The 18972-nt window shown below is 46.2% G+C and overlaps 1 protein-coding gene across 1 annotated transcript; it reads right to left on the minus strand.

Annotated features, from left to right (window-relative positions):
* Positions 1-11323: 11323 nt before the first annotated feature.
* ATNIH1004_011623 (uncharacterized protein) lies at positions 11324-13377 on the minus strand (the record flags this gene model as incomplete). Its single annotated transcript, XM_033576185.1, has 6 exons — positions 11324-11627; positions 11706-11834; positions 11865-12097; positions 12731-12903; positions 12961-13050; positions 13206-13377. The coding sequence occupies 6 exons, from the start codon at positions 13375-13377 to the stop codon at positions 11324-11326; spliced, it is 1101 nt and encodes a 366-aa protein (XP_033422040.1).
* Positions 13378-18972: the final 5595 nt, after the last annotated feature.

Genomic DNA, 18972 nt, shown 5'->3' on the forward strand with positions numbered 1-18972 from the left:
GGATGGAATCTCGTAAATGGCCCAGCAAAATAATGGGTAGTCTGCAGGCCACGGGGATCCTAACAATGTAGTCAGGCGTCCACAATGGTCTTGCACCTCGTACGGACGCCAGTTGGCGGTCCTCTGTCTGTGCCGGTCGTACGACCGCGGTCTTCCGATCGTATATGTTGAATATCACGTGATGGCACCTTAGCAGGGATTGGGAACAGATATATATATGAGGCATTCCGCCCCTGTAAAGGATAGAATATAACAACAACAATAAGAATCATCCTTACTTCAACAATCACAACGCCTACGCACTAACCCTTACCACCCAGGTCGTCAGCATCTGGCCCTGAGTCCGTAGCCGTCCGCCCTAGTCGCTCCGACCCTCCAGGTGCTCAGACCCTGAGCATTTGTCCGTTTCTGACCTCGAACCTCAGGCGGACATCAGGAGAAGTCGGCAGACCTTACTGGTCGTGAGCCTGAGGACGTCTGTACTAGCAGGGACGGGAGGTTCTGGCGCTGGTCTCTCGTCGGCTTCCACAGCCTCTTTCCCACCCAATCAATAGTGATCTTGACCAGCCCTGGGGCGCTAACACCTGTCCTTGGGTATCCAGAACCCTTCGCTCCCTTTTCCAGGAGGGTATTTTGTCAATTAGTATTCGTGACACGGGTCGTCGCAGAGTAGATTAGTACGCTAGTTGATACCACAGAGGGGAGGCCACTCTTCTTGATCAGGGGGCCGGGGTATTTTGCCGCGCCCACTGCAACCAATCTCGCAAGAGAAACATAGTAGGCTGAAAGGAATAGTTGTCAAACCCGATAGGTACCATTCAAAAGTGATCCGGAAGATTATCTGTCAAGTATGAATGGTTGTATCCAGTATTGCATGAAACTTTAAATCCCTGAGGCCACGATACCATTCCCCCAGTGCTTTCTGGCAGTCTTCTCTGCGGAAGGAGTCCGGCCAACCATGAGATAAATAGATTTTCCGCATTTGCTATGCAAATCGGATTAGCATAGTAATGATAATGGAGCTTAGAATTACCAATTGCATACATTAGCAGTAGAATTGGGATCACTGTCCCTCCGCATATGGAGATGTGGCCATGTTTCTACTCCCTTGACTGGTGGGATCCTGTTAGGAGCGCTCGGAAGCGCGATAGCTAGATCCTTAGCTAAGATGCTTAGTCAGGTGCGAAGTGTTTATATTCGCACCCGCGGGCCTGAACTCTTGAAGGCCAGCGATTAGTTCTGCAATATACGTGGCTCTATCTTCTCTCCTATATAGACACTCCCTTTCGCACCGTAGCGCCCCATTCAGCTCGTTACCGACCCCCCACGCATAACAGTTCTAATCGCTCACCCCAACGGTAACCCGCTGAAAGGAGCACTATGGCACCTAGACTGCGGCAAAACCGCGGTTTTGGGTATCATAGTCAAAACCACAACCGCAGATTTGCGGTTTTGGATATCACTTTGAAAACCGCAACCGCAACCGCAGATTTGTGGTTTAACCACGGTTACCCATGGATAACCGCATGAAAACCGCACTAGCATAACTCTCGCTTCTTTAACCAATTCTAGCATATCAGGTGACACTTATGCAGCTTACATACTCTTGTTTTTAATTTGAAAATACACCTGTTCTGGTTAATACAGTGAGCCCGGTTAACCTCTCAGGCCAATTGTTCTTATTGTCCCTACTGTCCCTATTGCCCCTATTGGTTGTAGCTCCTCTAACGTTTTATATACGTGTACCCAGGCAATATGCTCCTGGGAGTGTACGATAATAAGCTATTCCGAAAACTTAAAGACAAGGAATGTGTTGCAGGCCACGCCCGTATATTACTCCTATTCGCCTTCGCTGCAATTGGCGCACATGATTGGTCCGCTTATTGCAGTTATATAACCTCTGTAGTATAAGACCACACAATTCTTCCCCTTTACTTTCTTTATCTTAACGATTCCTCTTTGTATATATCTAGTTATTAGATAGCAAGGCATTTCGCCCCTGTTAAAAGTATGTTTGTTTGCCCTAAAAGTTAAATAAAAGCATGTAAAATAATAAAAATATCTAAAAGGTCCTCCATAGGATTAGGCACTGGACGAGTCTATATTAGCCAGCTGCAGTACAGATGGTCTAATATAGACACAAGCACCTACTAGGAATCGAACCCAGTACCTCTAGATTACTAGATCTAATGCATTACCACTAGACCATTGGTATATTATAAGTAACCAAGAAGGTACATGGCATTATATCACTGCCGTGAGGTCCTGGCCCGATCGTAGCATCACTATTCACCAAAGTCAGCAAGTAATATTGCTTCCTTGCAACGCATGAGTTATTGTAGCATTAGTTTGCAATGTTGGTTTGTGCAGTTTCTTGCTTATTTTATCTTCTATATTTGGTCGTGGGAGGGCGATAGAGCATGGTAATATATATAGATATCTACTTTACCGCTCACCTTGATCCTTATTCTTAAATAACGAGCCGAATATTGATATATCGCCTCTTATTTTACGTAGCTAGTAAGTGGTGTTTGTCTGAGATTTTAAGATTACTAAGGAAATCAGGATGTTGTTGTAAAAATATATATTTTATACAAACAGAAGTTAGTACACTCACTGAATGAACTTTATAAGATTTCGTAGGTTGACTAAATCAGGCTATTATAGATAAAAATTATTACTAAAGAATACAGAAGAGCCTATTATACTTATATTTTACTTTAAATTAGTATATTTACTTAAAAATTCAGGAGAAACCAGGTTTCTATTTCAAATTGCTTGAATTTGGTGATTTTTTCCATTGCGGTTATCTTGTGGTTATCCATGATAACCGCAAGATAACCGCGTTAAAACCGCATTAAAAACCGCACTACCATCGCTAGTCACCCAATTAACATAGAGTATAGTTTTGTACAGGTCGAACTCGCGGTTGCGACCTGTTTATCTCCTAAATAATAGGGGAATTCCTGTAAGTCCCTCTCCCTTTCTCTTCTCCTGATGTCTCTTTATTATTTCTAGTTTCTAATCTTTAGGAACTTACGACAATGTCTCAGTCCCAAGTATCCTTTTATTCTGATTCCTTTATCAATCCCGATCTTCTTCAATCAGATGACCTTCCTGATTTACCAAGCAGTCAACCAACTGTGACTTCTATTCCTTTTACTCCCCTCCGCGATTTTCTTATGCGCCGAAGTCACTTGAACGTGTCGGATCTACACTTCGAAAGTTCTGGATTCTCTATGCTACTAAACCTGAGATGGATGACTCCCGGAAACAATTCGTGGAATGGTGGTTAACAACTACGTTTGGATTGAACTCTCAATGCCGAGATAGCTTACATTGGGATGGGAAAAAACATCAGTGCTTTGGGAGCATTTTGAACAGGTTGCACACGAGAAGACTGGCGAGCCCAAGGTTATGTGTAAGCGGTGTTTTGCAACCCTTACTCATCCAGGTTATAAGCGTACGGGAACCTCTGCACTTAAAGCACATCTGAACGGTGGTACATGTCGCTTAGAAAAAAAAGAGGCAAGGGATTGACCAGTTAATACGTGAATCAGTACGTTTTGAATATTGTTTTAAAGATATAGAGAGAGACTACTAATATTAGTATTATCTAGCCGCGTGCACTAACAAAGGTCTTTACCAATGATCTTTTCCAGCGAAGAATTCTTAACTTTATTACCACCGCCCGTCTCCCATTTCGTATTGTTGAACACCCAGAGTTTAAAGGCCTTCTTGAAGCTGCCCAACTCTCTGAATCAAGGCTTGATATTCCTTCTGCGCGGACTATCCGACGACTTTTAGACAACACTGTCCAGGAAAGGCAACAAAATGTGCTTAGCAAACTTCCAAAAGGAAGCTATCTCTCAGTTGCACTTGACTGCTGGACATCTCCCTTTTCCCAGGCATTTATGGCAATTACTGGATATTTTCTTGATCAAGAATGGAATTACTGCGAGGTCCTTCTTGGTTTTGAGCATCTCCAAGGATCGCATACCGGTGCTCACTTAAGTCAGACTGTGATTCGAATACTCATGGAACATAATATTGATAATCGTGTATTATCAATTACCACAGATAATGCGTCAAATAACAACACCATGATGGTAGGTGTCCAAGAGATGATTCAATCGCAAGCTCTAAGTGGGACTTCTGTCTTCCGAATTCCATGTATTGCGCATGTTATCCAGCTTAGCCTAAAGGATCTACTTGGAAAGATAAAAGCAAATCCAACAAATAAGGAAGCAGAGACTGAGTGGTCTGATTCGCGTACACAGTCACTACAAACTAGCTCTCGGCAGCCTACAAGGAATATTATGGGAACCTTAAAAAGGTAAGTATATCTTCGCGCTCTCTTTATACTTATACTAATATATATTATCCTTAGATTCGAGAGCTCGCTGTCTTTATCAATGCTAGTCCACAGCGCAGGGAAGCTTTTCTTACCCTTCAAACTACTGAGCCTAAGCTTGTTCCGATCCAAGATGTTCGCACACGCTGGAATTCTACCTTTCTGATGCTTAATCGTGCCAGGAAATTACAATCAGTCTTTGATCGGTATTGTATAACATATCAACATATTCAATTTAAGCTAGATGAAGAGGAATGGCGCCAAGTTGAATATTTGCTTCTGATCACTAAGCCTTTCTTTGATTTTACTAGTGTATTATCAAAGACCAGAGATGTTACAGTTCACCATGTCTTCAGTATCTATAATCGGCTATTTAATCATCTTGATGACGTTGAGAAGAAACTGAAACGTAAAGCTGTCCCATGGAAAAGGAGAATGCTTCAGGCACTTCAGTCAGCAAAAAAGCTCTCAAAATACTACACTGAAACAGACAATGAGTCATATGGCACAGTCTATGCGATTGCAACAATTCTCTGTCCATCAAAGAAGCTTCGATACTTTGATAATGCGGATTGGAGAGGAAAAAATGAGAAAGGAGAGGAAGTCGATTTCATGAAGCATTACCGGGAGGTTTTACAGAAGGAGTTTAAGCGATATCAGCAGCAGGTTATCCAGGAAACAGAACCGGTTGATAACCAAGCAATCTTTGATCCTGCTGAAAATGAGCTTGAGCTATTATGTGAATCACAGACAGCTCTACAAGCTGAAGTGGATCAACCGGAGGATAAAATAACACGGTATTTGGCAAAAGGTACATATTCTCTATTTCTATACTATTCTGAAGTTAATTAATTTTATAGGGCTCACAAAAGGTAATCCTCGGGTCTTCTGGAAGGAGCATGAGCACGAGTATCCAGTCCTTGCAAAGATTGCACGAGATATCCTCTCAGTTCCTGCAAGTGGCGCTGGTGTTGAGCGGCTTTTTAATTGTGCTCGTGATGTCTGTCACTATCGTCGGGGACAGTTAAAGCCAGGCACAATTAAAGATCTAATGCTCCATCTCTTCTCATCTAAGTTTGATCTTGAACAAAGCGAGCTAGAGATGATTAAAGAGTATCTCTCTGTCGGAGAGGCTGCTATGCTTGATCAGACAAGACAGCCTGTTCCATCGCTTAATGAACTCGAACCAATTAGTGATAATGAAGAAGAGGGTTGCGAAGCAGAGGATTTATCTGAGGATGATACAGATGAATCTGATAACGAGGCAGAAGAAGGGTTATCTACCACGCAGCCTGTAGCTCAAACTAAGCAGGTACAACGGAAGCGGTGCCGAAGTAACACCTCTGAGGCTATAGATGATGCTGATAATGGTCTCCCACTTCCCGATATGCCAATTGAGAAGACGCAGGCGCGGTCAGGGGAGGGTTCGGAAGAGGCCTAAGCTACCTGAGGGATTTGAGATTGATAAGCTGTAATATTAGAGACTTAGAAGAGAAATCGAATTTGGTCTAAAAGTGTATTCTAAAGGTTTCAAATTAAAGATATAGGTAATCTATTACATACTAGATACTCCAAAAATACTGCGAAAAGTGCACAATTTATGCATTCACTGGAAAGTCACGAGTTTCAGCATGTTTGTAATGTTTACATATCCATGGATAACCGCAAAACCGCGGTTCTCCAAAGTGAAAACCGCAACCGCCCACAGTGCGGTTTGCGGTTTTAAATCAGCCCCAAAACCGCAAATTTGCGGTTGCGGTTTTGGTTATCCGCGGTTGTCCATGGTTTTGCCGCAGTCTAATTGCACCTCGACGCGTGCAGCGTGCTGGCTCCCAAGTCACCCGAAACACCGAGAATTCTGTCAACCCCGTCTCAGAGAATACCGCATCTATCCAAGCACAACCTGATGCTTCGATGAATCCGGGCCCAGCTGAAGAAACAGTTGAGGAAACAGCTGTGTTGCAAGGCGATAGCCCTCGAAAAGGGGCTACTGGGTCCACAACAACAAACGATTCTTCATCGGATAATGAATTTGCCGAACTCCGGGACCAGATACGCCAACAAAAGCAGGAACTCAAGAGATTACGCATGGAAAATAAAAGGAGGGCATTGCAAGAGCTTATCGATTATGAGAAACGCATCCAAGAAAACCGAAGTGCAACAATTTCGCGGCCAGAATCCAATATAAGCACACCCGACCATGGAATACCACAAGAAACCGCACCCCAGCCTATGCCAGAGCCCACGCACGCATTGAAACCGCCAGCACCCCAGCACATGTCTCGGAATACATGGGAAAGAACATGCAGGAATATCAGACATTTATCGCACGCATGGAAACCCATTTCGAACGAAATCGCTACTACTTTACTAATGATACGACGAAAGTGGTGGAAGGTACGGCACATCTATGCGCAACATTTATCCGCCTATGGAGGCAACACGAGGAGGAAGTCGCCGATAAACCTACCTGGGAGGACTTTCGCAAATTTCTACTACGCCAATTAAACGACCCTGTTAACCTGCGAAGAGATGCGAGCCAACGCTACCATGACGCCAGACAACAGGATCACCAAAACGTGCGGGAATTCGCAGCTTACCTTAACCAATGGGAAGTTCAGCTCCCAGAAGCATACATAGAAAATACAACGAAAGGATCACCTCCGGACAAGAGTCAAGCAAGACCTGCGACATGAAGCGCTTAAATACCCCAACGAACCAGAGACATATGAAGGCTATATCGCCCACCTCCAAACAATTGAAGATTCCATACCGGGTCGACGCAAGGAAATATCGCAAGCGAAGAATAGGAGAAGCCAACACAGCTTAGCTATGCGACACCGGACGACGACCCCAGGCAACACGGAAAGACAACAACCTTCCAGTCAACGGGGCCCAGACAAGCCATGGAGAGGCAACAATCGCGCCTTTAGAGGAAACTCTAATAGGTCCCAAGGTCATAAGCGACAGCAGTCGCATAACCCTGATATTGAATGCTATGTCTGCGGAGAAAAGGGGACATATTGCGCCTCAATGTCCCAAACGTGCGAGAAGGGACGACAACCAGGCAAAAAACTAGGTGGCCCAGTGATGCGAGCAGCTGCGGCTCTGGGCCTAGAGGAAGAAAATCCAAAAGATAATGCCATTGAGACTATGGTTGAGCTGCAAGCACAAGAGCGCACTATTCCAACTTGTGCGTTAATCGACTCGGGGTGTCAAGCCCTTCTTATCAGCCGAAGGTTCGCAGATGCGCACCTCCCGGAGCCTGCAATAGGCCCGCGGAGGATATGGCCCTAGATGGTCACCGCATCCGTTGCTACGGACGCTACAGGCTGAGGGCAACCACCCAAGATTGCCACGGTGTTCGTAGAACGATTGTAAAGAACATTCGATGTGGTTGATATGGACCATTATGATGCGATTCTAGGATACCCTTGGTTGAGAGAGGCGAACCCAAACGTCGACTGGGAACTAGGAACATGGGAATACCGGAAAATACCTCCGGAGAAAGAAGTCGAGATAATCAACGAAGCAGAGGTGAATCGCACTTTAAGAGAGGGAAAACAAGTCTACGCAGCGTACGTATCCACAACCGAAAATAACCAGGTCGAAATCCGTGTGGGTTCTGCGACAATCGGCGAAGGAGTGCGAATACCCGCAATCTACAAGGAGTTCGAAGATGTCTTTTCGGAGGAAAATGCAGGGATTCTACCTGCGCATGCAGACCACGACCATGCAATTGATATACAACCGGGAAAGGAACCCCCATACCGACCAATTTACCCCTTGTCCGAAAGTGAGCTCGCAGTTCTGCGCAGATATATTGAAGCAGCGCTAGAAAAGGGATGGATTCGTCCCTCGAAAAGCCCAGCTGGCGCACCTATTATCTTTGTACCGAAGTCCGACGGAACACTGCGACTCTGTGTGGATTACCGCGGTTTGAACGAGATTACTGTCAAAAATCGTTACCCCTTACCACTTGTTAGCGAGACTATGGATCGCTTGGCTGGCGCTAAGATATATACCAAACTTGACCTGAGAGACGCGTATCACCGCATCCGAATTAAAAAAGGGGATGAATGGAAAACTGCATTTCGCACAAGATATGGTCACTTCGAATACACTGTCATGCCATTCGGGCTAGCCAACGCCCCAGCTACGTTCCAGTCCTATATTAATCGCGCATTAAGCAACCTACTAGACCATTGCTGTGTTGTTTATCTGGATGACATTCTTATATACTCGCAGAGTGAGGAGGAACATGTTGAGCATGTTACCGCAGTTTTGGAGAGACTGCGACAATTCGGGCTATACGCCAAGCTGAGCAAATGCTCATTTCATGTGAAAAGTGTGGAATACCTGGGATTTATCATCACGCCTTCGGGCATTCAGATGGAGGAAAGCCGTGTGGCTACCATCCAGGCTTGGCCGGAGCCAACAACCGTGCGAGAGATCATGATATTCCTGGGATTTGCAAATTTTACAGGCGTTTTATTGAGGGTTATTCCCGCATTGCATTGCCGCTGACCCAGCTCACCCGAGGGGAGCAAGGGGGAGGAGCAAAAGGCAATGGTTCTTGAACCAGCGCCTTGAGCTGCCTGAGGACGCAAGAGTTGCGTTTAATAAACTAAAAGTGCGTTTTCGAGCGCACCATTGCTATCTCATTATGACCCTAGGAATAGGACCAAGGTAGAGACAGATGCGTCTGGTTTCGCTATAAGTGCGATAATCTCCCAATTACAGGATGATAACGAGTGGCATCCTGTGGCATTTTTCTCACGAAAGATGACCGATTCTGAACGCAGGTATGATACGCATGACCAAGAGTTGTTAGCGATCATTGAAGCATTCAAAGTTTGGCGACATTACCTCGAAGGGGCGGGGAGCCAATAGTGGTGAAGTCTGACCATGCCAACCTAAGCGGTTTCATGCGGCCCACATTGAAGCGGCTTAATGGACGTCAGGCGAGATGGGTCGAGTTGCTGAGCGCGTTCGATTTCATATTGAGCACCGACCTGGGGTAAAGAACCCTGCAGATGCGCCAAGTAGAAGGCCAGATTATCTGCCGAGCGCAGATGAAGTAAGTGATGCGTCACTGCTTCCCACATTGCGATCAAAGTTGAAATTGGCCATGGGCAAGAGTCATTGGGATGACGCACCCAATGAGTTAAAACCGCATGGGCGGGAATAATGGCGCTGGACACCGAAGGCGGGTCCAAACAATTAAATAAAATGAGCTCTGATGCGCATATCTCCATGGGGAGTATGCATGCCCACGTGGATAAGAACGCACCCGTGGATGAGGACTGTGCTGCCGGCGTTACCAGAATTCTAGACACCTGGGTGCCACGGATCTATGTCCGCAAGGTTATTGGATCCGAATCAGCTTACTCCAGCATTGAGGAGTCCATGGTGGACTATTTGTGCAAATTGCACCAAGAGAATCGCGAGGTACGCGATATTAAGCGAAAAGTTGATCGCAAGCTGGGGACTATGGCAGTCCGGCCTGGGGAATTGGCGAAAATGGCCTACTCAGGTACCAAGGTCGCGTTTATGTACCCAGAATTCCTGCGGTAACACATGAAATTATGAAAGCAAATCATGATGATCCTCAGGGAGGACATTTTAGAGGAAAACGCACCTTGGAAGCCGTCGAACGCAAATACTATTGGCATGGTATGCGTGGCGATGTGCTGGATTATGTGAAAACCTGCGATATTTGTCAAAGAATTCAAGTGCATAGACACGCACCTTATGGCAAGCTGGAGCCTTTGCCGGTGCCAGAGCAGCCTGGGGAAGTGCTGACTCTTGATTTTATTACTGGACTACCGCCCAGTTCACCGAGTATATCTGCCAGCCCAGGGGCACAGAGAGTTATGATGCGATATTAGTGGTTGTGGATGCCCTAACAAAGTTCGCACTTTATATTCCTTGCAATAAGGATATCTCGGCGCCAGAACTCGCACATTTGGTTTATCAAAAGGTGGTACCCATGTTTGGTAATCCAAAGCGATGGGTGTCGGACAGGGGCTCGCTGTTTACCAGTAGCTACTGGTCGACACTGTGCTATTGCCTAGGATCGAAGCGGAAACTGTCTACTGCGTTTCATCCGCAGACAGATGGTCAGACAGAACGCCAAAACCAAACATTAGAGTATTACCTGCGAGCCTATGCGAGTTTCTTGCAAGATGATTGGGTTGACTGGCTGCCAATGGCACAAGTTACATATAATGCTGCGATTCATTCATCCACAAAGACAAGCCCACATGAAGCATTGATGGGCTTCGTCCCTAGCCTGAGAATCAATGTCGATCCTGATCCCACTGGCCATGCGCCAGCAGCGTTGGAGCGCGCAACACAGCTCAAGGAAAAGCGATCCTTGGTCAAGGATGCGCTTGAAAAGGCGCAAAAAGCCATGGCAAGGCAATATAATAAGCGTCGGATCGACAGACAATTCAAGATTGGTGATCAAGTCATGCTACGGGCGAAGAATGTCTCTACAGTGCGACCTAATGCGAAATTAGACCACCGCCAGCTAGGCCCATTTTCCATTATTGATGCATGGGGAAACCAATCGTACAAGCTTCACTACCACCAAAATATCGCCGTCTGACCCGTTTTCCACGTGTCTTTGTTGGAGCCATACCATGAACGACGGGTCAATGGAGCCGCCCCCGCCAATACCAATAAGGCGAAGAGGAGTGGGAATGATCAAATTCTGGAGGAAAAACGCGACAAAGTGGTAACATAAGCTATTTGGTGCGATGAAGGGCTATCCACCTGATACATACCTGGGAACCAAGATCGCACGTCGAAGACACTGAAGCCCTGGACATCTGGCTTACTAATACAGCACCTGTTACCCGACGACGTACGCGCTACATGGCTAAAGGAAAATAGCATTCTATTTAACTAAGACAAGATGGCGCAACGGCCCAATAACACCGACCTCCCACCCAAAGAGACAACTCAACCCTTGAAGGGGGAAAGGACCGCATCAACAAAACGACCCAGGCGACTGGGAGTCGCAGGAACGGGAGCCATGGGCGAATGCGATGGAGTGCGTTCAGGGACAGGCACAGATGTACTGCTATCCACGCGTGGTATTCGAGGTTTTCGAACCGCACGTCTATACTCCCTTACCAGCCCAGCCGCCCTCTCCTGCGCAGCAGGGCGACGAGACTGGGGAAGTCCAACAAACGTGCGATGTTCAGTAACCATAGAAACAGCCAAAGGACCAGCGGCAACCTCCGGAGCGACACAAAGGGTGTCGCTGGCCAGTACAATAAACACAGTTTAAACGACCTGGCAAGAAAACACACGCTGACGCAGCATCTCGCTCCAAACGAACAAGGCAACGGTGGCACCAGGGACTACCCCCTGGGCCAAAGGCAAACCATTCGTATCAACATGGACCGGCGCAGGGGTAGTCTGCACCTGGACGACCGAAGCCGCCGATGGAGACAAAGGGGCGATGAAACTTTCGCACAAATTAGCAATATTACCTTACATAAACGCACCGGACTTACCAGACACGTCCGGAGAGGGCGATTCGACTCCGTCCGGCTCCGCCGAAGCAGGAGAGGATGGAAATCCCTCCCATTCCGGCGAAACCGAGCGGGGCGCAGGTGTGAAAACGACATCGTCTTCAGAGGATGAACGAGGACGAACTCCACGGAGAAGGCGACGGCGTCGTGGGGCGGATTCTCCCGATGGAGGCGACGAAGCTTTGCGGCGAGCCATCTGCGAAAACACCCATATTAGTAAGCTCAAAACATGCGAGAAAGCGCTGGAGGAGCCGTTACCCTTATTAGCTGAGGCAGAAGAGTGCGCACGTACCGCAAGAAGTTTGGTGGTTTAAGAAGAGAAGAGGAGAAGAAAAAAAGAGAAGAGAGAGAGAGGAAGCAAAAAGCTCAGCGTCAACAACAGAACTAAGCTCAAACGGGCGAAAAACTGCAGTGAATGAAGCAGAACTGTTGCCATGGAGCGACTACCTGCGAAAACACACCTACACTCACCCAAGCTCCAAGACATCGTACCAAACATCGATCAACCGCACAAACCATTATGGGAAGGACTCAAGGGATTGGAATCTATGACACATTACCCATCATAACGCATATATTCATACTACAGTCTTTAAGGCTTCGAGGGCGAAGCCTCTTGGAGGGGAAGATAGTGTTAGGAGCGCTCGGAAGCGCGATAGCTAGATCCTTAGCTAAGATGCTTAGTCAGGTGCGAAGTGTTTATATTCGCACCCGCGGGCCTGAACTCTTGAAGGCCAGCGATTAGTTCTGCAATATACGTGGCTCTATCTTCTCTCCTATATAGACACTCCCTTTCGCACCGTAGCGCCCCATTCAGCTCGTTACCGACCCCCCACGCATAACAGATCCAGTCAAGATTGATATAATACCTCTTCTGCTCATCAAGAAATTCTTCCAGCGGCATAACCTGATCCTCACATAAATCTCGCCAGCTGCGCGGATCATCTACCGCATAGACGGGATCAAAGTAGCTCCCACAGATCTGATAGACTGTTGCCGTGCCTATAGATCAGTGAGAGGGCTGTTGTTATATCAATGATTAAGAATAGTACAACTAACCATCAGTAGTGTCTAGCATGACATATTTTCCATATTTCTCTTCTGAGTAGGTGAGGTTTATCACCCAAGGGGGAAACTCGTAATCATCTTCTGGGGGGAAAGGAATTAATGCCTTAACATTCCCCTTAAGGTAACCACAAGACTTTGTCCAAGGGAAGATATTCCATTCTCCACGTGAGGAGTCGAGGTAAGGCAGATGGCGTAGCAGCTCAATTACCTCATCTGTCTTGTTCAAAAAGGCGAACTTGTCCTTAGTAATTTGCGGCCATCCTTCAGGGGGGGGGGATACAGAATCTCATCTGGCTCAACGAAAGGAAGAGTGGTCAAGAATTGATAAAAGTCAGTCACGACTGCGACGATCTGCTCACGGTTATACGTAGATGGGTCTGTCAGTCGAGGATCCGGAGGGAGTAACATCGTTGCTGATGATAATAAAGATAACAGGAAGAAGAGGAGCGTGTTTGAGCTGAGACAGGGTGCGGTCACGTGGTTAGCGTGATGTGTTGGAAGTAGGGATGTGTGTAAAGGGGCGAAATGCCTTGCTATCTAATAACTAGATATACACAAAGAGGAATCGCTGAAAGGAAGAAAGTAAAGGGAAAGAAGTGTGCGTTCTCATACTACAAGGGGTCATGTGACTGCGATAAGCGGACCAATCATATGTGTCAATCGCAGCGAAGGTGAAGCCGAGCAACGTACGGGCGTAGCCCGTGACATTATCCCCCTGTTCGCGAGGCACACAATTCTCTTCAATTCAGGGGCTCGGGCGAGCTGACTATCTAGGTGGGTGACTAAGTGAGGCCACGTGACCATACAGAATATGTTATGGTGATGGATTGTGTTTTTTACGCTAGTCTACCTTCAGGAGTCATGTTGACCCCCGGCTCTGGAACAACTATGTTCCGTGCCTGAGTGGGGATCTTGGATGTAGCACCTTGACACTCCCACTCATACGGGATCTCCACGAAGGCCACACAACATGGCCAGGATCTCCCACTAGAGCCCTGATGACACCTAAAAGAGGTAGGAAGACTATATACATGCAGTCCCGGGGGAAAACCTCCATATAAAACCTTTTTAGGACAAAATTATGGAGGAAACCGGGCCAGTTTTCAAGGAAAGAACATAAATAGTAAGAGATCTCTACCTATATTGCTTCTATTCCCATTCCCTTTACATGACGCTGATGCAACTCTTTGGTTAGTGCCTTTGTTAATATATCTGCCGTTATTTCTGATGTGCGAATGTATTCCAGTCGAATTAGGCTATTTGCAATTAAGTCTCGAATAATATAAAAGCGGATATCAATATGTTTCGATCGAGCGGAAGGGGAGTGACTAGGTTGACTTGCAGTTGCAATAGCACCTTGATTATCAGAGTATAATCTGTTTGCCGGGAAGGAATGCTCTGTGTAGTCAGGGAGAATAGAAAGGATAATGCTTCGAAGCTATTTAACTTTATATAAGGCATTCACTAGGCCAATATATTTAGCATCATGGGTGGAGCTTGTGACTAGGGACTGTTGCTTCGATTTCCACAATATTAGGCCACCATTCAGGAGAAATATAAAACCGGAGGTGGACTGTCTGTTGTTTAGGTCCGCAGCAAAGTCAGAGTCACAATAGCCATACAGAGTCGGGTTGGAAGAAGTAGATAAGGGCCTGAAAACAATGCATAGGTCCTGGGTGCCAGCCAGATACCGAAGCAATCGCTTAAGGGCTGCTGCATGCTTCATGCCTGGCTTCTGAACAAATTTAGACAGTCGGGATAGTGCAAAGGCTATGTCAGGTCTTGTACAGATTATTAGGTATATTAATACTCCCACTGCAGCACGGTACTCTGCTGCATCGACTTTGTCCAGAAGTTCTGAGTCTAGTGCTTTAACCAGGGATTGCTTGGGGTCCATGGGAGTGGCAACTGGATTTGCAGGTGCGTCAAATCGCTCAAGGATTCGCTTAATATATGCTTTCTGATGTAGTAGAATCTTGCCATCTTGGTGTTCAATGTGGATGCCTAGGAATAGTGTCGGAGACCCAAGATCTCTGGTATTAAATTGCAACATTCCTGGGCAAAGCGATCAATTGCTTCCTGATTACCGGTTAGCAAGATGTCATCAACAAATAAAAGAAGTATAAGAAAGCCTCCGTTGCCACTTTGGCTGCGGGTAAAGATTGCTGGCTCGGCATCATATTGGTAAAAGCCTGCTTTTAATAGGAATGAAGTCATCCTATCCCACCAAATACAGGGAGCTTGCTTTAAGCCATAGAGAGACCGGCGAAGCTTTAAAATATGGTGCTCTGGATCTAAATCTATTCCCTCTGGTATCCCCATGTAGACTTCTGTGTTTATATCACCATTCAGAAATGCAGTGATAATATCTAAGTTCCGCAAGGACCAGCTATTAAATATAGCTATTGCCACCAGGAGTCTAAAGGCCGCTAAGGAGGCTATCGGAGCATAGGTATCCATAAAGTCTACACCGTAGCGCTGGAGAAAACTTTTTATAACTAGCCGTGCCTTGTAGCGAATATTTCCATCAGGACTTAACTTGCGTTTAAATACCCACTTGCCGGGGATCGGCTTGCACCCTTTTGGCAGATAACTACTCTCTTGGACTATCCAAGTCCCATTTACTTTATGAGCATTGAGTTTGTCTTGTATTGCTGGTGGCTATCTATCCGGATCCTGCAGCAAGGCATCCGAATAGGTAAGAGGATCTCCGTTGTGGTCTGTACGTATGATAACCTCTGCTATTTGTTACCTGGGTGGGAAGGAGAGCGACTCCATGCCTTGCACGATCACTGCGGCTTCTACAAGCTCCCTTACAGTATCAAGCTTGTAGATTCTATCACAGGTTCCAAATACAATAGTTCCTCTGGTGTTGTAAATAGACTGGCTACCAGTTTGGGCTGCCAGGGACCGGGGGAAAGGGTCCAATGCCTCTCTAGCTATTTCTGCTAGTTTGACAGGGTCTGCTACCGGATGGGAGGGCTGCAGCCAGAAGGGGTTTATTGAGGAAAGTGGTACGCTTAATAATACTAAAAAGGGTTGCGCTCCTGGTACTGACTGACCAAGTGCAGTATTAACCGCAGAACCAGGCGGATTTCTTTTATGAGCAATGGATGGCTTAAAGCCGGATGGCCTTTTTAACCAAGGACCTGGAAAAAGGTCTTTATCAACCTTAACTTCGGAATGGTTTAATGTATGCAAAGTGAAAAGATCAAGGCATTTATAAATAGAAGAGGTGCCTTGCATATAGCCAACTAGCATAGCAGGCTTGCAATGGGGATCTGATAAGCTGCGAAAGTCCTTCCGAAGATAGATGTAAACAAGACATCCCCATGGCTTTAGGAAATCCAACGGTAGTGATTTGCCATAGAGTAGCTGATGGGGGGGTTAGTTGTCCAGGGCGGCAGAAGGCTGGATATTTAACAAAAGAACTGCGGTGGCAAGGGATTCAGCTTGCAGGCGGTAATTGTCTAGAATACCAGCACCAGCTCTTATAGAGCGTTCCATGTTCTTAATGGTTTAAACACGGCGTTTAACAAGACCATTTTGTTGTTTAACACCCGGGGTAGAGGATTGGTGCAGTATTCCGAAGCGGCTATTAATAGTATTAATTATACTGTTTATAAATTCACCTTTGCCACCATCTGTCCGCCATGACTTGATAACAGCATTAAATTGGGTTAGGATTATGTTAATAAACCTTTTAATAAGAGGGGAGATAGCCTCAACATTCTTGGAAGAGGCAAAGTAAATCCAGGCATAGCATATATAGTTATTAACTAGTAGCAATGCATATTTGGATCCGCCAAAGGAAATGCCATCTAAGGGGACTAGGTCCACATGGACACGTTCAAAAGGTCTCTGGCATCTCTCTTAAACAGGTGGATAAGGATCTGCTTTTATTTTACCTTGAAGACAAGCAGCGCAGGTGGGTAGCTTGTGTGGAACAGATAGATTTATTATAGCTCCCACTGCTCGGAAGTCTCGATAACCTAGTCGGCAGTGCCAGGATCGAAGAGTACTATACTCTCTTGTGCGGAGTGCACGGGGGGACTCTAGTAATAACTTTGGATGCAGATGCATTCGGTAGAGGTCTCCTTGTAAAGAATCCGCTAGTCGGCACCATTTAGCTTCAATACCGGAGGTGCTTCGTTGGCGAATATAGACAATGTCCTCTTTAATAAGAGTGGAATAGCCAGCTTGATCCAGGAGTCAAAGAGAGAGAAGGTTCTCTGCTAGCTGTGGTACAAACCAGACATTTAAATGTAGAAGATTGGGTCCTATCTGGAGCAGTTGTGTGCCAGATCCTTCTGCATAAATAATAGTGTTGTCTCCCAGATAAACTTCTTTAGGTGTTCGGAAGTGTTTAAAGTCTTTAAGGTCCGACATGTTGTTGGAGAAGTGCTGTGTAGCTCCGGAGTCAAGAATCCAACTAAGGGGATCCTTACTCTGGTCCTTATTGTTGATGTAGGACGCTCGGGCAAGCAAGAGATAAGCTGGATAGTTATAGGGATTTGGCCGAGGATTCGATGTGTCAGGATTCGGGTTCTGCCTCCCTCCACCGCCTGTAGATAGCTTAGTTCTGACCTCGCGTCGCTCTGTTTACAAGTTCTTCAAGCGATGTCTTCGTCAAAATAGAATCCAGTTGTTCCGCCATGCTCACGCCGTGACACGATGGAGGATTTAGCTGAGGATCAGGCTGTGTTTAAGCGACGTTTGCCTGTGAAGGATTTGGATAAGTAGGTTGTTGAGGAGGATTAGCTTGCAAGAGATTGCCTGGCGGAGAAGTGTTAACTAGGTAAACTTGACCTTGTCTATCATATCTTGCTGCACCAGAGTCTATTTGTTGGTGTCTTATGTGACAGTCACGCTCATAGTAACTATTCTGTTTGCACCAGTTGCATCTAATGTTTCTTCGTGGATTCCGACTTGATAATTGATTTGGATTTTGATTACTTGATTGGTTTGCATGTCGAGAGCCTCGGCTATAGCATTCACGGAGGTGTTGAGTACTTGTTCGGTGACTAGGACGACGTCCCCGGACTGCTAGAGCCTGTCCAGAGAAGTTGTCACCAGTAGATGTAGAATCCTTAATGTTGGTAAGTAGATAGGTAATAGTTTTAATAAAGGATAAATTTAGTTGCTTTGCTGCTTGCCCTTCTAACTTGTAGCAATTAGGGAGTTAATCAACAAGCAGGTGAACTACTATGTCACGATAAATTTAATAAGGAGTATTCTCTAGGGATAGGTAGATATTCCGTAGGCGACTTGTATAGATGCTGATAGAGTCCTTTGGTTCCCACTTGCTATTGTGAAAGGATTCCACCTGAGCAATAAGCGGCAGAGTAGTGCCTCGATCACAGCCAGCTTTCAGAGAAGACCAGATATCCCTAGGGGATATCTTGCCAGCTAAGAGCTTCCGGCATTCTGGAGCGACATGTTGGCGAAGCTTAAGTATATACTTAGTTATTATTCTGATAGTATCCCAATTAGCAGAGGACGTAGGAGGAGGCAGGATAGTAGCGGTTAAAGGATTAATATACTGCCAAAGGTTAAGAAAAAAAAAATAATCTCTCCAATATTCGCTCCATTCAGGCCAATTGGTGTAGTCAAGGACAGGATGCTTCTCGCTGGAGGAGGGAATAGTGGACATCTTGGAATAAAAGCATAAAGGTTATTTGCTGACGCTTGGATTAAAAGAAATTAATAAACTTAGCAAGCTAGGAGAGTTCCTCCAAGCTATTTATGCTTAGGTTCTTCATGATTCAAGATTCAAAAGGGTCGGTGAGGATGGTTGGCGAACCAAGTGCCCCTGTATATAGATAGTCCCTACACTCTACGGGCCTTTGCCCGCGGAATACGGCGGCCCGCAGAGGTCCGGTTGCGCACTTCCCCGGACACTCCACGTACGCTGTGTGTCGCTGACGTAAGACCCGTCCCCCCATACAGTCCCCGTAGACTGTCGACCCGCCCCCCACCCGTACAATCCCCGTCGACCGTCCA

The sequence above is a fragment of the Aspergillus tanneri genome, assembly GCF_003426965.1.
Source record: "Aspergillus tanneri strain NIH1004 chromosome Unknown AapTan_8_pilon_pilon_pilon, whole genome shotgun sequence".
NCBI classification, from domain to species: Eukaryota; Fungi; Ascomycota; class Eurotiomycetes; order Eurotiales; family Aspergillaceae; genus Aspergillus; species Aspergillus tanneri.